Below are 18,307 nucleotides of genomic sequence, written 5' to 3'. Positions count from 1 at the left end.
GCTCACAGCTAGGTCACAGCATTAACCACCACATTCAATGGCTTCCTAATGGTGATCCTCTCTGCAGCCAAGAAAATCACCAGGAGGAGCTTTCTTTTCATAATGAATACAAATAAAATTAAGTCAACAAACTACTGGATTTTGCTTAGAATGAAAATTAATCAGTCAAATCTGCTGACTGATTCGCTGCACACATGTGAAGCTGTTTGCATTTATAATCACAAAATGGGGCCTGTGCAGGTAGCACTACAAGCAAAGATGGCAGTTAGTGCCACCAAGGCAGGACTTTCAGAGAAGGGTAATCTGACTCAGAAGCTCTAAAACCAGCTTGGTGTCTGACAACATCGAGTTCTGCCTTGAATTGTGTAGCACAGCCCTTTAATAGCATGGTCTAGACCACAAGAGATCAAGGAAGAAGAATGAGGCTACAAATTGTCTTAGGCAGGCTTCCTCTATTTGGTAGGATCAGTTCAGGGAATTTACTTAAAATGCCGGAGTTTATTAACAGCATATTTTGAAGGAATGAATGCCTTTTGCTGCAACAGTATGCCTGGCAGATTTTTTCCTGACACAGAAGAAAATCTAATGAAAATATAACAAAGGTCAAATGCCATTTTTAGTTGCATGCTGCCTTTGCATTTTCCAGTGCTCCCTTCCAACTGCCCAGAAAGCAGCATGCACCACTAATTGGTTTTTCCTGAGATTCTTTGTTTTCCTTGCTGTAACTTTGACTCTTTGTAATGAAATTTCAGTCTGAACTGAATCAACCCAGTGCAACACAAAGGTCCTTTGAATAAGACTAAGGCAGTCTGAGGCACTCAGATCAGAGGGGACTCTTTTAAATGAATCAATGCGTCAATGAAGTGCAGCCTGTTGGGGTTCTCTGTGATACCTTGACCTAAATGATGAAGAGCAATCTCTTGCTCAGCCAGGAAGACTGGAAGGACAGACCTGCCACCTGCATCTTAGACACCAGTTTGTCTTGCTTTGCTGACTGAGTACTTCAGCCCTGAAAGACCTTGGAACCTTTCTCTGCAGCTTCAACTATACTCAGCACAACTAGAGAAATACAATATTAAAATCATACTCACAGTGTACTAAACACATCTGGCTGCCATAAAGAAATGAAACAAAAGCATTTCTATCATAACTAAACCAGTCCAAATGACAGATGCCTGATTCCCTCCTTTGCATTCCTTTACCAACCATCCCTCAAAATAAATGACCCCAAGATGCAACAAATGGCCCTGAGTAACAATCGTCACCGTACATTTAATATTTGGAAACACATAGGCACCATCTAACTACTTTCAACTAAAACACAGTATACTGTATTTCAGAACAAAAGGAGCAGGATCAAACCAAAATACAATAGAGTTGGAAAAAATACAAACCAAAAACCTGGCATCTCACGGTTGGTTTTCAGCAGAGCACCACAGCAATGTGAGGAATAATATTTTCAACAAAGCAAGTGAGTGGAGAAAAGCATGAAGGCATCTCAAACAGCAGCCTTGACAGAACTGGAGCCCAGGACAGCTGACCAAGGCCCAAAATAATGGGACAATCCCTACATTCTGTCCCTTGAGGAGAATAAAGTGACGTAGAAGTTGGTCTCTCTATCCGGCTATATGATTAATCCAAATATTTACATCAAAGCTGATTACTGTGAAGGAGAAAAAAAGTGGGCTTAAGCCAAGGGAAATTACTAAACCTGAAACACGAGTCTGGGAAAAGCCGGAGCTACCCTGTTGACACGAGTAAAAAGCTTTAGACTGCAGAAGTAGCATCAGCTGCCTGTGCTGCCACACAAGCAATTGTCAGTTGTTTCTTCTTTCTCCTTCCCACTCTAGTCCCTACGTCTTTCAGCAGATTCAGTTCTTGGACTATACTTTGTCTTCTTCCCCATTTGCAGCTGCTCAGGGCAGTGGTCCTCAGCTTGCAATATCTTTCTTTCCTTACCCTCATAAGAGATGGGGCCAAAAGTTGTGTCTTTATTCTTCCCCATACCAGGTATTTGAATGAGAGATGGGATAAAGCAGGGGCTTTTTTTTCCTCTGTAGGACAGGTTTCCCTTGGTTTTCCTATACTCCACAGTTCTTTGTCCTATATAGGAAAGGGCTTTGTAACCTTGCAATAGTCCCACCTCATTTCCTCATAGTTCCTACATAGTGTTTCCCTCCCTACACAAATTTCATAATTATTTATGCCTGTACAGCATCTTGTACCCATTCTGTCCTAGTATAAATACTGACAAATCCAATACGTTTGCTATGTGCAGGACAAAAAAAAGACTTACCTGTCCTCAGAGACAGATGATATCTTTGGCCTTTTTTTAATGCAGCATTGTCAATTAAATACTTCAACATAAGAAAAAGAATAAAATCTCTTAACTAGCAAGTAGTAATTTCTGGTAATTACATCTGATCCTGGGAAAATTTTAAGGAGGAGTACCACAGGGGTTCATTCCTGACAAAATGCATTTTTCAACCCTTTTAATGCCCCAGCATATTAGTTACTGCAAATTGGACACCATAAACCTGCAGTCATTTTAAAAGTATTTATTCTAGTCCCCTGATATTTTTTTCAGCTACCCGCTCTCCTGTTTCCTTCAGTGTTTTGGTTTTTTTCATTACTGTGAAGAAAAAATATTTTTCCCTATTCTAATTTTAATGTGTTTGCACTCTGTACAGAGGGAGCCCCCCAGGGTAGTTAATAGACCCTGCAGGTACATGAAGAAAACTCTGACTGAAGCCTGGAACATCCAGATTCCAAAACATTTTCATAGTGAAACTCTGCAGATGAAAACTGTGTGAGAGGTTTTGATATCCACAAGCTATCCTACAGGAAAACGTTCTAAAACTGCCTTTATTTCTGTGCTAAAGAGGCATCATAATGCCTGCTTTTCCTGCTCATCCATCTGTTTCTATTTTGCAGGAAATCTGTGAGAATCCACGGTTTATTATTGGTGGAGCCAACAGAACAGATATCTGCCAAGGAGAATTAGGTATGAAATTCTTACATCAGCTCGGTACTTCTAGAAGTCTGCAACACGGTTTAGCTCTCAGTAAATTTTCTTTTTCTTCCACAATGATATTTGAAATCCCCTGTCTCAGTGTACCACTACACATCTACGGATTCCTTCTCTCTATAGAAAATCATTGATATCTGCTTAGTAGCAATCTAGGCAAGAACTTTCAGTGAAAGATGCTTTGCAGGGTATTTTACTTTTCATTAACTAATGTCATGAGCGTGTTTCAAAACACTATTTGGCCTTTCTTTTGGACTTTGAGGAGGGACAAAAACAGTTAAGACAAGAATAAAACATAAAGAGGAGTTATTTGACTGAGAGAAAAATCTAATCAGTTACTGTTGTGTCTTTTCAGATATTTAGTCCTGTCATTTTTGTATAGGAGTTTCTAAAGGCCGTTAGCTAAATGTGCATTGTACTCAAGAACAGCCACTATATTGAATACTTTAAGCTCAGATGCTCAAAGATACTTTGTTATATAGAGGCACTACTTAAGTACAAGTGATGCCTCTACAGAAGTCATCCATGCAGTGCTCACCTGCACTGCTTTGTAAAGTCCTTCCCCACTCAGCTTTCTCATGTCTTTCATCGTTTTATAACTCCTCCTGTGATCTTTTTCCTAAGCTAACACACCCGAATGTGTTCTCATCACCTTCCTAGTACTTTTTCTTTTTTAAATTTAATTAATACTGCCTTTCTTTTTTAGGTGACCAGAACTTCACAGATACCAAGGTGTGGATGCAAATGAACTTACATGCATAATATGTTCTCTTTTTTGTCTTCCATTCCTTCCCTAACTACTCATAGCGTTGTTTACTTTTTTGACATCTGCAGAATACTGGATAGTTTAGAAAACTCCTGGTCAAAGTGGACCCCCATCCTTTATAAGGGGAAATAGATAACTTAGAAGAGTTACCGTATAGTACTGCTATATGTATAGAGTTGGCTTTCCAAAATATATGCACCTTTTTTATTTCTGTATGTCTTATCACTCTACTAGATTCATAAATTTCTTTTACAACTCCCTGCAATCAGGTTAAGTTTTCACTATCTCATATAATTATCTCACTTCTCTATTGCACACTACCCAGGCAAGCTTACCCTAGAGCCTCTCTTACAATAGCAGCTAGGTTTTAGTTTAGGGTAGAGTCCCCCTCTGCTGAACACAGAAGTACTATGGGAGAAAACCACTCTACCAGAGCTCCCACAGAGGCAGCCAACTGTACAAGATTCTGAAGGGGGAACTGAAAAGCGTTAAAGGGAACAGTGTTTACAACAGTGCAGACACTTCAAATAGAAGAAAATAGCAGGAAAAAGCCCCCATAGAATGATGACTGGGACAATCATCTTTAGAGCAGAAAATGAGAGTCTGAATCTCAGCGGTAGGGAGCTCTACCTGCAAGAGATTTATCTCTCAGCTGGTCTCTGTCCTAAGCTTGAAAGGAAAAATTAATGCAGGAAGTCAGACAGGCATCCACATGAGACAGGGAAATCTTAACACGGGTAACAGTGCTCATCAGATTTTAGGCTTTTTCTAAATTACAGGGAACATCATCTGTGTAACATGTGTGTACCCAGCCATGAACAATGCCCATGAGCATTTCTAGAGCGCAAATAGGTAAAGTGCTGCAGAACACATGGAGAATCATGCTCTACTGAGAATTAACAAGTCATTTTGCAGTATCTCAGTTTTTCCCTTTGATTCTAGTTGCTCTGTCCCTTCATTTTGTCTGCTGCTTCTGCTCATTTACAGGTAACTGCTGGTTTCTGGCTGCCATTGCTTGCCTGACACTGAATAAAAAACTACTCTGTAGAGTCATACCTCATGACCAGTCCTTTATACAAAACTATGCTGGCATCTTTCACTTCCAGGTGAGTCCCTCTGCCTAGTGGTAAGCAGATGTATTTACCCAAAACAGAGCCTAGCTCCTCTTGGCACGCTCTTTCCTCTAGCTTCTCCTCTCTTTGGAAGCATGAGTGATAGCAGGGGGAAAAGGGATTGAATTGCCTCACACCAAATACTTCCATTAGGGCAGTCACAGAAGGGCCAGCCGATACAAGTAATTAGGGAGCATTAACCCACCAAGGAAGCATTTCCAGATTGCTGTGTTCTGTGCATAAGGAATAGGAACAGGTGTCCAGTCTTGCCTCACTGCTCAGATGCAGCACTAGAGCCAGCAAAGATACATGGGTAGTTGGCAAAAGCATCTATTTTTAGGCCTACAAACAGCTGGTCTGTCAAAACAAGTTATCAAAGAACTTCTTATTCAGAAAAGGTTGACTGCTTTCCACATTTCCCTTGATTCTTTTAAGGGACCTCTCACTGTCCTGTACACATTGCCCAGGGGAATTCAGTACAGCTGCCTCCCTCCCATTAGGTTTGGCCACATTACAAAGCAGTTGAGCTCCACGTTTCCCTTCTCTCAGCCTGACTTTTCAGCCAGGCTCCCCCTTCCTGCACCAAGTCAATCCAGAGTGTTTTTCTGTTTGCCTTTATTCAGTTCTGGCGCTATGGAGACTGGGTGGACGTTGTCATCGATGACTGCTTACCCACGTACAACAACCAGCTGGTCTTTACCAAATCCTCCCAGCGCAACGAATTCTGGAGTGCCCTCCTGGAAAAGGCCTATGCAAAGTAAAACAAAATGTGGGACTGTGACGGGCTCCCCCTCAAGGCTCGGGCTGGGGAGGTGGTTAAACCACTGCACACAATATTTACAACAAGCACATAGAGGGGCTCTGAACGTACCAATGCCTTTTCCCATAGCTTCTCATGCCTCAGAATTGGGGATGGGCTAAAGCATAATTTCTAGGAAGTTTTGCTACTCATTCAAAAATCTACATTTGATTTTCAGCATACCTTTTTTTTAACCTATCTGTGCAGGTGGCATGTTTTAAAACTTTTAACTTGTGAGTTTCCAAGCAGATGGTTTGGGGGTTTTTATATGATGTGTGTTTACATAGCTGTAGTTATACACACACAAGATAGATATAAATATATAGGGAGGTATCTCTATCTGTGTAAAAGAAAATCTTTTTCTTTTCTCTTTCTAAGACTCCACGGGTCATATGAAGCTTTGAAGGGAGGCAACACCACCGAAGCCATGGAGGACTTCACTGGAGGAGTCACTGAGTTCTACGAGATAAAGGATGCCCCTAAAGATATCTATAAAATCATGAAACATGCCATTGACAGAGGATCCCTCATGGCCAGCTCCATTGATGTGAGTCCATATGAATTTTGCAGATAAGCCATAGGAAATGGCAGAGGAGAGGGACCTCTCCATTCATAACCAAATATATACCACCTTTGGAACTGCTTGGTTTAGGCCACATAGAAAACATCCTTTTCTAGGAGATGGAGTAATCCCCATTAAAGACCATTAGCAAATAGTGAGTGCCAAAAGGGAAATAAACAGAAGAAGAACATGGAGGTGGAGAGAAGGGGTACCAGCAAAACCAGCACCCCTTGCCCCCTCAGTACCCTCACCGAGGGAAATAAGATTAGTATGGGAGTGCTGCAACTCTGTTAAGATATAAATCCTCATGTTAAAGATGCTAAGTGTGCAAATACTTAGGAAATTACCTTTTATTGCCAATGTGGCCTCAGATTGTCTTGATTTATTGTGGTAAATTTAAAAGTTAAAAAATTAATACTTTATGGAATGAGATATTGCAGTGAAGGTGGGAGAACAAATGCTGCTATTGACCACTCTAGATAACTGTGGACATTATGAGAAAGAAGTAATCTAGGCTATCTTTTACAACTCGTCTTTCTTCTACCCTTTCTCTTCTCTCTCCCTGCCTCATCATACTGCATGATACTTTTCTCCCATTCTCTGTGCCAGGATAACCTGGGCTTTTCCTATGGATCAGCTCCTAGGAGCGACATTGGGGAACTCATTGCTCGCATGGTGAAGAATCTAGAAAATGCACAGATGACTCATTCTACTGCAAACTACCAGGGGACAGATGAGAGGCCAGCCTGGGTTCGTATGTCTCCTAAGCAGTTGACTTCACAGTGCTTTTATTTACAAACTGTTAGAGAAACTTATAACCTATGTTTTTAAAACCTTGTTTGGCTTCACAGAATTGTCCCAACACTAAAGAAATGTGTTTGACATATGTGTTAAAAGACTTCAGTGCTTTCAAACACAATGACTGATATTAAAGGGCTTCATTGAAACTGAGGCAAAGGGCTGTTGGCTCATCGCACAGACTTATAATTTCCAGAAAAAGAAAATTATTAGTGGATTTTATCAAGTCCCTCTCTTGCACAGGTGCTAGAGAACAAAAATGTTAAAGTACTAGAATAGAACAAGATCCCTGAGTGTGTGTAGAATGTGAAAGAAAGAACAAGATCCTCGAGTGTGCATGGAATATGAAAGAGACCAAAAGAAAGCTCTGCACAGCTCTCACTCCAGGCACAAAAGCCCTGAATTTATTTTGAGTGCTCTGCCCACAAATGCAGGAGAATGCTCTAGGGATGCTCCTTTTATGTTACTGCCATTAAAGTCCTCATTTAAAATGCCCAACAAGGAAGACGAAAAACATGTTCAGTTTTATATGTGCGATGGAATACAAAGTAACTCCAGCATACCTAAGTATCTTGCAAAATAAAGAGGGGGATGTTAAAACCATTTAAGAAAAATCCCATATCAGGCAACTTAAAAGCTTTCAAGTCTGTAGAGGGACACGATGCCTTCTCCTTCTCTATCATACCTTGCCCTTTAGGGAGCTGCATTTCCATGACAATGAAATTACATCTCTTGCTTGGAGGGGAGGGGTGGAAATCAAACAAAAATCCTCCACAATTACATCACCTAAAATTTTTGGTTGTGCAAACTTTCTTCTGCATTTACAGCTGAAATAGCTGATTTTTCCTCTTTTCACATTCATATTTAGTTCTTCCTAAAAAACTGAAATGCTGCAATTCTTCAGGAAAGCCCAGTACAACTGTCTTGTTTTGCAAGCATGGCTGTCCAAACCACCCATGTCTGGGGGGAGAACTTCCTCCCCAGTGACTGCCTACTGAAAGAAGATTGCAAAACTCTTTCTATATTTGCCGCCCCAGAAGCTGTTGTGCTGCTGGTTATTACATATTCCCAAACCACCACCAGAAAAAAAATCATGATTATTGATGGAAAAAGGCAGATAAAGCCTGCTCTTTGAGAAGTGATCCAGGACATCAGAAGCTAATGTTCTCAAACAGAAAGAAGAGAAAGGGGTTCTGACAAGTAATGATGGCAACAACATGAGTAGAAATTAAGAAAAAAAGAAATAGAATTGAGGCTATAGGCATAAAAAGTATGAAAATAGGATCAAGGGAAAGCAAAAACCAGAAGCAGAAGTGAAATAATGGAAAATAATTGCAACAGCCAGGAAATATTTGGATGAGATCCTCCCTGTGCAAGCTGAGAATGTATCTGTGTGACCTTACTAATTCTTCCTCTGTTTCCAGCCCTGCCTTTCTCATGCCATCAGATATGTAAAGAAGAGGTGGCAGAGTTACTGGCAGGGCCTTGCAATCATGTCCCAGCAACAGACATAACAGAGGAGGGGATGTTTTGCACATGGTCCACGTGTGTGTAGTAGGGCCTTCCCCTCCAACTGATGCCAGTGATCTCTCCTACAAGTACAGCAACCTGTGTGCATCTACTATCTTGCTCTCAATTCTTTATCTCCCAGATAACCAGCATTCTGAGATTTGCAAGTAAAAATCTATCAGACACACTAAAAGTTGATTACTAAGACAACAAATGTATTTACACCTGAGCAACACATTGCTATGCCCTTCCTGAATGTCAGATGGAAAAAAATTCAATCATGATGATTTTAAAAATTATGGAATAAAATGTCCACTTCCACAGGAAATTAAGTAAAAACATAGTGTCAGTTAGTAGCAATAGTGTATTAAATAGAGTGTTTAAATGCCATTGTGATAAGATAGCCACGTGTAAAGATGAAGGTATTCTAGATGTTGATTTGCTCTGATGTTTCCAGTTCATATGTAATAACCTTACTGAGCTATACAAGAACATACTATCCTAGAAAAGGCTGAATAGTCCTACTAATAGGAAAATGTAATTACTTTGATTAAGCATGCTATATACTACCATGTTCTGAGTGCAAAAAGCAATAGTCTACAGAAAAGGGAAATAAGCCATAAAATGTCCTTTCAAATCAATATTAACTTCTTCCATTTTTAGTTCATGCTTCATTCCTTTCCAACCAACAACATGAATTCTATGGGCACTAAGCTTGACCACCTTGACAAACACAGAGAGGAGAACAAGGCAAAAAGTCCTGTCACCTGAACAGTGTCATCCTCCCTCCAAAAGCCCTGGGTGGCAATATCTGCCTGAGAGCAGCCAACTGAGCTTTACATGACTCCCACAAGTTTTTATCTTGTGTCTAACAGACCATAGTGCCAATGCAGTATGAAACCCGGATGTCTTGCGGGCTCGTCAAAGGTCATGCCTACTCTGTGACAGCTGTGGAAGAGGTATGTACAGTCCCTTTCCTCCAGCTGTGGGGAGCTGTAATCTACACTGGCCTAGCACTGTGCATGTCAGCTAAGCTATGAGAGGGGTAAAAAGCAAAACAAATTATGAGAGAAGGAAACAAATTTATATTCAAATAAGTGAATGCCTTGTGGAGAAACAAACCTATCTAAGTCTTTGCTTTCTCGGGAAATGGATATTCCACCGCTTGGGCAAAGGTGGTCACAGCCAGCCACCTCCTGATCTTACGGTCTTCCTGCATTCACCCCAAGCAGGTCAGGCTGGGCTATAGCCCTGGAAAGCACCATCACTGGAGAAGCTGGTGTAAGCAATTTGAAAGGCAGAATATTTCTTTTGAACCTCTCAGTCTATTCTTGTTGCATTCTTTTTCAAATAGACAGTATTTAAAGGGGAAAAATTACGTCTGGTACGGCTGAGAAACCCCTGGGGACAGGTGGAATGGAACGGACCTTGGAGTGACAAGTGAGTAAAAAGGAGCTTCATGTGGTTTGAAAAAAAAGTTGCAGCTTTATTTGCCCTTATGCAGCTTGTGCATGACCCTAACATTCAATGATGAGGTGTCTGAATTTTTTTTGTCATTTTGACACATGCACTTGGAAGTCGATTTTAGTTGAGTAGTTGAGTGCTTAGCTGAAGCTGAAAAAAAAGGGTACCTAAACAAGGTGTTAAGAGGGGCTTTAAAAAATGGAAATGAAGAGAGAGCCCAGTATAATAACACATTAAATCTGATTTTACTGTCTATCAAGTTCAGTAATGTCCATTTTCAAAACAAGATGTGACAGTAGAAAAATCTTTCAAGTTATGAAAGAACTGAATGAAGCAAGGTGTCAGTGTGTTTTACTAGAGGAATTTCAATAGCTACCTCAGTAATGATAGTCTGGAAACACCTTTTCCTACAAGCTATACAAGCTAAATAAAATTAACACAGTTCAGCAGATATTTGAGAACTGTTAAAGGGAAGTCTGAAGAGAAGGCAGAGAGAAATAGGACAATTGTTCTTTTTATTAGGGCATGTGAAGAGGAGGGTTGCATTGAGAACAAATGATTGCAAAGCTCACAAATTAAAAGTCTATATGGATGTAGCAAGGTGACTCTTGCCTTTCCCCTCTATGATGTTTACAGTAAAGTGTAGAAATTTTAATGAAAGCTGTATTGCAAATCACAACTTAACTTGTTTACTCCTTTGAAGGTCAGAGGAGTGGAACTCTGTTAACGAAGCAGAGAAGATCCGCCTGCAGCACAAGGTCATGGAGGATGGGGAGTTCTGGTGAGAATATCAGTCAAAAACCTGTGCTTCTCTAGGAGAAATGAATCACATTGCAGTACTACAAATCTGCTAAAACCATTGCAGTGATCCCCTTCATATTTCCAATAAGTCCTGCTCTGTGCTTCCCTCATTTTCTCACCAGAGATTATTCAATGCAACCAACACAGTGTAATTATGCTACACTTCCACAAACGCTCCATCACCCTTCCTACATACCATCCTCTCAGCTCAGTTTCCCTGAGTTTGGAGCTATACCTGTGTTAATTGACCTACCAGCAGACCAAAAGCATTTGGAAAACATGGCACTCCCACTGCAAACTTGTTTGAATACTGACAGTACTGTTGGTCAACCTCCTCCAGGTGGGTCTTTCGGACAATTGCCCACCATGTAAATCCATTTGGGTTCAATTTCCCCTCAATTCCTACAGGATGCCATTTCAAGATTTCATGAGGCACTTCACAAAGCTTGAGATCTGTAACCTCACACCAGACACCCTGGAAGTGGATAAATTCCAAACCTGGACTGTATCCGTCAATGAAGGGCGCTGGGTGAGAGGCTGCTCAGCTGGAGGTTGCCGCAATTATCCAGGTGAGAAAAGGGTTTTGACAGATACGACCTCTTTGATGAGGACTACATTAGATCCTAAAGGCTAAGTCATATCACAGCCTGATCAGTGCTCAGCTACAGGAAAAGCCTTGCTTCCTCAGTGGACAAGGCATGCAACTGTTAGCTGGAAATCTTCAGTCACTATGTTGCGACAGAACATCCTAAGAGCCCAAAAGGCAGCCCTGACGAAGATAAATCATTGTTCCAACACTTCACAGTGCCCCAAGTAAAAGAGATAAATTTCACTCTAACAGATTTCACTTGGGAAATCCACTGTAGTGGATTAGTGATAATTTTAGGGGCTTTGGAAGTTTATCAGATGACAGTTCTTCATATATCCTCCTTTGTTTTGCAGTTTTGTTAGAATTAAGTAAAAGCCATAACATGTAAAAAAAAACCATCCATGTTTTAGCCCATCTTTAACCTTTCCCTCAGGAGCCACAGGCAGGAAACTTAAAAGTTCTATTTGATTGTGAGTATCATTAGAAAACTGAAGCTTTACTTATTTTCTTTGGGTTGTTGGTGGGATTTCACAGATACATTTTGGACCAATCCCCAGTATCGCTTGAAGCTCCTGGAGGAAGATGATGATCCTGAGGATGAAGAGGTTATCTGCAGCTTCCTTGTCGCACTGATGCAGAAAAACAGGAGGAAAGAGCGCAAGCTGGGAGCCAGCCTGTATACCATTGGCTTTGCCATCTATGAGGTACCAGCTCTGTTGGTTGCACTGTGGTCACAAATGCTGACAGTATGCATTTACCAACAGAGTCACTGAATCATTCGGGCTGATTACAAGAATTGCAATTTTTGCTTTGCAAGGAAGTCAGGGAAAACCTGGAAGTAAGGAAGGAAATTCAAGTCTTTGTAACTGTTTGTACCATAGTAACCTCAGGGTTTACCCCATCTATTAAGTAACATACTTTATAGGCTCTTACAGTGACCTAATGCCAGATTTTAACATATCCTTTCCCATATATTCTTCAATCTTCTTTTTGTCCTTTCTGAAACTAAACATTTTTTGGCAGAAGAGTGCAAAAAAGGAAACATATCCAAGATGCATACACAGCAATTAACCTGTCCCTACTGTTGACCTGACAAAAAAGTCGGTTTGTCCCTTGCACAAACATATTTAGTTCAGATCTTAACTGATCTCATGTAGACTCCAAGAAACCTAAAATGGAAGTGGGAAATTTCTTATCTAACTAGGAGCATTTTGATTACTGTCTATGTCCCCAGAAATCTATGTGAATGCCCTTCTGTATGATCTATAAACAAGAGTACTCACCCAGCAGCTCTGACTGTTTCTTTTCTTTGTTTCTCCCTAAGGTACCCAAAGAGGTATGTGCAGAATCGAGACAGACTGACACCTTGGTGTATATTCACAGCTAGTGTTACTGTAGTGCCTATCTGTAAGTCAGCAGAAGACTGCCCAGTCAAGTTCGTTTTCAGGGATATAACAGCAGTGAAACTGCTAACCTTTCTGCTTTGAGTGCTTATCAGTAACATTTTGTGAGTAATTTTTAGTTCTTTCTCACTTGCACCCCATTTTCACTTGCACCTCTTCCTCAGTCCTTCTTTTCTACTCTGTAGAGACCTGGCCATTGCTTGCACAGTCAGTCAGTGAGCCTGGGCTGCAGGAAGCAGTGCCAGCGAGCACTTTGCTTCTGCACTTCATGCAGAACCACCCTAAACCATTTCCATTTCCTCTTAAAAATAAAGCCAATATCCTATATTCTGCAGTCACAATGTTTTCTCTATAGTCGTAGAATTTCTTTAGAAAAGTAATGGTATTTTCAGCCATTGAAGAAAGCTTATTAAAAGTATACAGACTACATTTTTTATGAGCCTGACAGTAGCTGAATAATTGGCATTACAAGTTTTGCTAACAAGATCAACTGAAGGCTCTGTTACCTGGAAAACATGAAAATGACAGTCTGAATGTTTTCTTTACTGACTATCTTACAGATGATTATATCTGCAGAAAATATCCTGCAAGTGTTCTTAGCCCACAATTCTCGAACTTAATTTTCATATTTGAACCAATGCCATGTTTGATTGTCATGTTCATTTAGCAGATACAGAATTCATGTTTTGTCCAGACAAGGATATGCTTCCAGTAGAAAGCACCTTCACTTCACCACTCTGCATATAAAAGTTTGCATACACCATTCCTTGCCATACCACCCTCCAAGGAAAGTAGCTGAACTTTAGTTACACACAACTCAGCATCAAACAAAACAGTCAAATAAAAATGCCTACACAGCAGAAGTCAGCCACACACTCTGCAGGTGGGCCGTGGAGCAGCCCTCAGAAGCCAACTTGACTCAGTCAGTAGCAACTTTTAGGTGACAGACTTGGTATCTGCCTCCAGGTGTCACCACTCATCAGCTCCCAGCTTGCTAAGCTGCTGCTTCCTTTGTTTCCTGTCGCAGCCATGTACTGCCCACATGGCAAGCCATCTGGGGAATGGGCAAGGCTTCCTTGAAGACAAATTGACTCATTTGTTCTGCAGATGCATGGTACTAAGCACCACTTGCAGAAGGATTTTTTCCTCTACAATGCCTCCAAAGCAAGGAGTAAGACCTACATAAATATGCGAGAAATCTCTGAGCGCTTCCGGTTACCTCCCAGCGAGTACGTCATCATCCCATCTACATACGAACCCCACCAGGAGGGAGAATTCATCCTGAGGGTCTTCTCAGAGAAAAGAAGTCTTTCAGAGTAAGTTGCAGATCCATTCATCTGGTCATGTAGGCGGAGGTCAGCTCACTGGTTTGCTAAAGTCATGTTACCAGTTTGCTGCACCCGGCTTTTTATATTCTTAACCTCATTAGAAACTCCAAGCTGCAAACTCATTTCCCCAAGCTTCCCCTATAGTCTAACAAGAACCTGCTTTGAATCGTCTTTGGAGAAGCTTACTATTTGCAGGATGTCCTTTATAAACAAACCATTAGCCATTTACTAAGACCAAAAAACTTCTGTTTTACTTCCAGTTCACTGTAATCAAGGCTCTTTACAGGAGTAAATCAGGCAGCAGCCCTCCTGGAAATGGTACTTGGGATGTTCAGCTTAAACTGGGAAAAAGCAACACCTAGAGCCTGGAGCTGTAATGCTTGAAGCCAGCCCACACCACTGGCTGTTCAGAAAGTTCAAGTGGTTGCTTACAAACCACCTACAAAACCCAGCAACATTGGGAACAGTCACTTTCCTGATTTATTTACTTTCTGCTTTCTACTAGGGAGGTTGAAAACATGATTGAGGCGGAGCGTCCATTGGTAAGTACTGTCCTGGTCCTCTTTTGTGTATGAATAGGGGTAGGGAAAGGAGGAGCATCACATCTAAGGAAACCTACAGCAGGAAACCATTTGCAGCCACATGACAGCTCCTTTATCACAAATTCCCATGTTTTTTCACATCAAGATACTTTTATTGACACTTGCTTTGTATATACTATTTTCTGATTTGGTCAGACCAAAATTTAATTGCCACTTCAGGTATCAGTGATCTATGGGCACAGAAATTCAATCTCCACTGCACTGACAGGTTCAAGGTAGAGTAGAGATTTTATTCAAGTGGACAAAGCCCCAGATGAGATGGGACATGGTTTTTGCAATGTCTGTCCTTCAGTATGCCATTCCTTGGTGAGTGCCTGTTCCCTCATTTCTGGTGATTTGAAAGCTGTGTGAACATAGGAAATGGTAAAATTTGTATGAATATAGGAATGGGAAAGATTAATATGAGAAAGGGAAAGATAAAAAAAATACAACTTTGCCATCAGCTCTGCATAATCTGATCAAACCCTTTTTAATTTTGTCTCTTTTCATACAGAAGAAAAAGGGCAAGGTAAGTACTTGTACAATGTGCTAAGTGCCAGCAAGGCAAAGAGCACACTCAATGCATGCAGCAGGAGCAGAGTTCCTTGGTATCATCATTTCTCTGCATCTGGAACCTGATCTAGTTAATGAAGGGCACTGGATATGAGGCCATTTGCATGCAGCAAAGATTTTGTCTTCCTACATCGGATTCTAATGAAATAGCATTAGCATCATATACCCCTCTCATTCAAAGAGGTGGTAAAAGAGTAACAGAAGCTTTTCAGCTCTATCAGCCTGATCCTCTGGGTTGCTCGAACTGCCCTTCCTTCCTTCCCCTTCACAGGCACTCTGAAACCCCTTGCTAGTGAAAAGCACCCCTTCTTCAGACATGTGCCCTCACATTTGCTTTCTATTGCCTAATGTAGCTACTCCCTTTTCCTGAAGTTTCTGCTCACCAAAGCCCAGGATTCTATTTTTGATTCTACACAACACATTTAGGACCTTGAAAATGTAATCAGACACTCTAGAGTACTCTACATTCACATCTTTTAGCAGTTTTCCTTGTTTTAAGTGCACTAAACCAGGACAAATATACGTGGCTGCTTACAGCTGAGTGCTTCAAGAATCAATACATGCAAGAGAAAAAACATGCTTCATGTAACTAACAAGCTCCTACACAAATACTCCTTTTCTGTGTAAGATTTACATTGTGTTTGTTTTCAGTATTACTGTCCTTCAAAGAGATGGGCAAGCTCATCAGTTTAACTGATGAGAATCTGGGAAGCTTATTTTGCTTAAAAACAGAAAAAACCCCGAAACCCGCATCAACTGAAAAACAAACAAACAAACAAAACCCACAAAACCCAAATATATTCAAACGGTTACTGGCTTTCTGAAAAGAAAAGCTAGAAGCCAGAAATTGCACTATTTGGCAAAAAGACTTTTGCAGCTATTTTTAGCACAAGGAGAACAGTAACTTCAGAGATTCCTCCACCTTTCTTTCTTTCTTTCTTTCTTTTCTTTCATTCTGAGACCTGGCTTCTCTGACCATGCTCTCAGGAGTGGGCGCTGTTGCTGCATGCACTTTACCACAGAATGGTTGTCACCAAATATTTTCCCTTCCACTACTTCTTGCGTAATTTCTATTTCTCTTTTGCTTTCTTTCTTCTTCTAGCCTATCATCTTTGTTTCTGACAGAGCGAACAGCAATAAAGAGCTGACAGCAGATGAAGATGCTGGCAAAGATGGTGAAAAAAACCAAACAGATGAGAAAAAGGTTTCTGTAGCATAAAGCAAAGGGGGAAATAGGGCTTAGTCTGGCTAGCATGAAAGAGTGGCTGGGGAGAGCACAGGAATGGGTCAGACGTGTCCTAAGATACTAAACAGCTTTTCATCAAATCTTAGGATAACTTTTATCTGGTTTATGTGGACCTAATCAGAATCAGCAGACAGAGACTATCTCTTCAGTTATTTAACACCTCTGCAGGAGGATTCAGTTGCTTAAAAACATCTGGTTTCTCTCATGATTGCATCATACAAGGATCCCAGCTGTGAGAGATCCCTCCCGATGAGCAGTGAAGTTTAGTTCACTCCCGCTCAGCCCCCTGTTGCAGTACCTGCTTTACACAGGACATACGCATAAATGCACCCGAAGGGCTTCAGAAGATCCCGGCAATGATCACAGCCTCTCCCTATTACAAACTACACCCCCCTACACTAGTCCCGGTTGGCCAGAGGATAAAGGATGAGTAAACCCAGGAGCTCCTGAATGCCTCCTCTTTTCCCTCCCTACCAGAGAGGAGGAAAGCAGAGTAGCAAATTCAGAGTTTCTGCCTGCAGGTGGGTGAGTGACAAGAAATGTGACAACCAGATCCCACATTCAGGCTTTTGGCGTCTGGAGGCATGGCTGGAGCATCTGCTTACAGGAAGGGTGCTGTTCTGCTGCATGACTGCCAGAGCACACAGGTGGCCAAGTGGGAACCAATCTAAATTTCCCTCTGCATTTAGACAAACAAAAACAAGAACTAAGCCAAGAAATTAACTTTGTGACATATAATTTCCTAGTTTCCTTTTTCAGTATCAGCTTCAGAGTTCCGGCTTGCCCTTTGCACGTGTCTGAGAAAGCTTCATATTCATTGTTTACTTCTGCCTCACATGCTATATGCTTCCAGCAACGGGCCCCCCACACTATGGAGAGCTCTCATCTGGTTGTTTATAGCCTACTGGGTGGCTATGAGGCAGATATTGTGTCCTTGCCCATGGCAGAGGGGTTTGAACTAGATAATCTTTAAGGTCCCTTCCAACCCAAACCATTCTGTGATTCTATGATATGCTTCTTCTGCTCCAAACTTCTCATTTGCAATGTTTTGAAACAAAAAATTAGAGGATAACTGCCAGTGAAAGTAATCATTTAGGCTCCTTCAAATAGAAAAGAGAACAATGGGATGAAGTTAAGTACTTGACAGTTTTAAGTAACAGAATTAACCAAAAAATGGGGAAAGGAACAGGAGGACAACCCATTCCTCCAAAGGGCTCCAGATTCACTAAGATGATGCCCCATGTGAGGGCAAATGAGCCATCCAGGCCCTTTCTCTTCCCCACAGGGCTCAGGATGTATCTCTGCTTGTCTTTTTTCAGCGTTCTTCAGCAAAAGGTCATGAGGAGAGTGAAGAGCAAATACAGTTCAGGAATATTTTCCGACAGATTGCAGGGGATGTGAGTATGTAATTGATCCCTGTCTGCCATCAAAGCAGCCTAGCCACAACAGCACCTAAATCAATTGTTTCATGGATTCAAAACACTGAATATTAAAAGTTGCTTTGAATTTCCTTCCATGAAATTGTCTTTGAGATTTGAGGATAAGTAAAATCAAATTAAAAACCCCTTAAGCATACAGCTATCCTCAGATGTAGTATAAGCTATTCCCATTGTGTATGAGGGAGCCTCATTTAAATTCAGCCTTTTTCTTCCATCCCTACTACAAGGTGCTATTTTGCACAGCAAGTATAAACAAGTTAGAAATGCAATGCCCTCCAGTATATGCTTAACAAGGAAAGTTAAAGGTAA

General features: G+C 41.1%; 2 protein-coding genes across 2 annotated transcripts in view; both read left to right on the top strand.

Moving 5' to 3' along the window:
- GANC (glucosidase alpha, neutral C) overlaps nt 1-4,835 on the top strand; it is a 36,798-nt gene extending 31,963 nt beyond the window's left edge. Inside the window, exons 25-27 of the mRNA XM_039388960.1 lie at nt 2,935-3,004; nt 3,735-3,760; nt 4,782-4,835. The gene's annotated coding sequence lies outside the window, so the exon portion shown is untranslated. The remainder of the gene's footprint in view (nt 1-2,934; nt 3,005-3,734; nt 3,761-4,781) is intronic.
- Nucleotides 1-18,307, top strand: part of CAPN3 (calpain 3) — a 29,972-nt gene that overhangs the window by 4,014 nt on the left and 7,651 nt on the right. The window contains exons 2-17 of the mRNA XM_027748530.2: nt 2,935-3,004; nt 4,782-4,900; nt 5,530-5,663; nt 6,084-6,252; nt 6,877-7,017; nt 9,450-9,533; nt 9,929-10,014; nt 10,742-10,819; nt 11,248-11,408; nt 11,963-12,132; nt 12,753-12,764; nt 13,939-14,147; nt 14,665-14,701; nt 15,255-15,269; nt 16,416-16,517; nt 17,879-17,956. Coding sequence (XP_027604331.1) covers nt 2,935-3,004; nt 4,782-4,900; nt 5,530-5,663; nt 6,084-6,252; nt 6,877-7,017; nt 9,450-9,533; nt 9,929-10,014; nt 10,742-10,819; nt 11,248-11,408; nt 11,963-12,132; nt 12,753-12,764; nt 13,939-14,147; nt 14,665-14,701; nt 15,255-15,269; nt 16,416-16,517; nt 17,879-17,956 — 1,665 coding nt within the window. The remainder of the gene's footprint in view (nt 1-2,934; nt 3,005-4,781; nt 4,901-5,529; nt 5,664-6,083; nt 6,253-6,876; nt 7,018-9,449; nt 9,534-9,928; nt 10,015-10,741; nt 10,820-11,247; nt 11,409-11,962; nt 12,133-12,752; nt 12,765-13,938; nt 14,148-14,664; nt 14,702-15,254; nt 15,270-16,415; nt 16,518-17,878; nt 17,957-18,307) is intronic.

The sequence above is a fragment of the Pipra filicauda genome, unplaced genomic scaffold, assembly GCF_003945595.2.
Source record: "Pipra filicauda isolate LSUMZ 115617 unplaced genomic scaffold, ASM394559v2 scaffold6_size6359152_pilon, whole genome shotgun sequence".
NCBI classification, from domain to species: domain Eukaryota; kingdom Metazoa; phylum Chordata; class Aves; order Passeriformes; family Pipridae; genus Pipra; species Pipra filicauda.
Note: the sequence above shows the minus strand (reverse complement) of the source record. Positions and strands in the feature narration are given on the sequence as shown.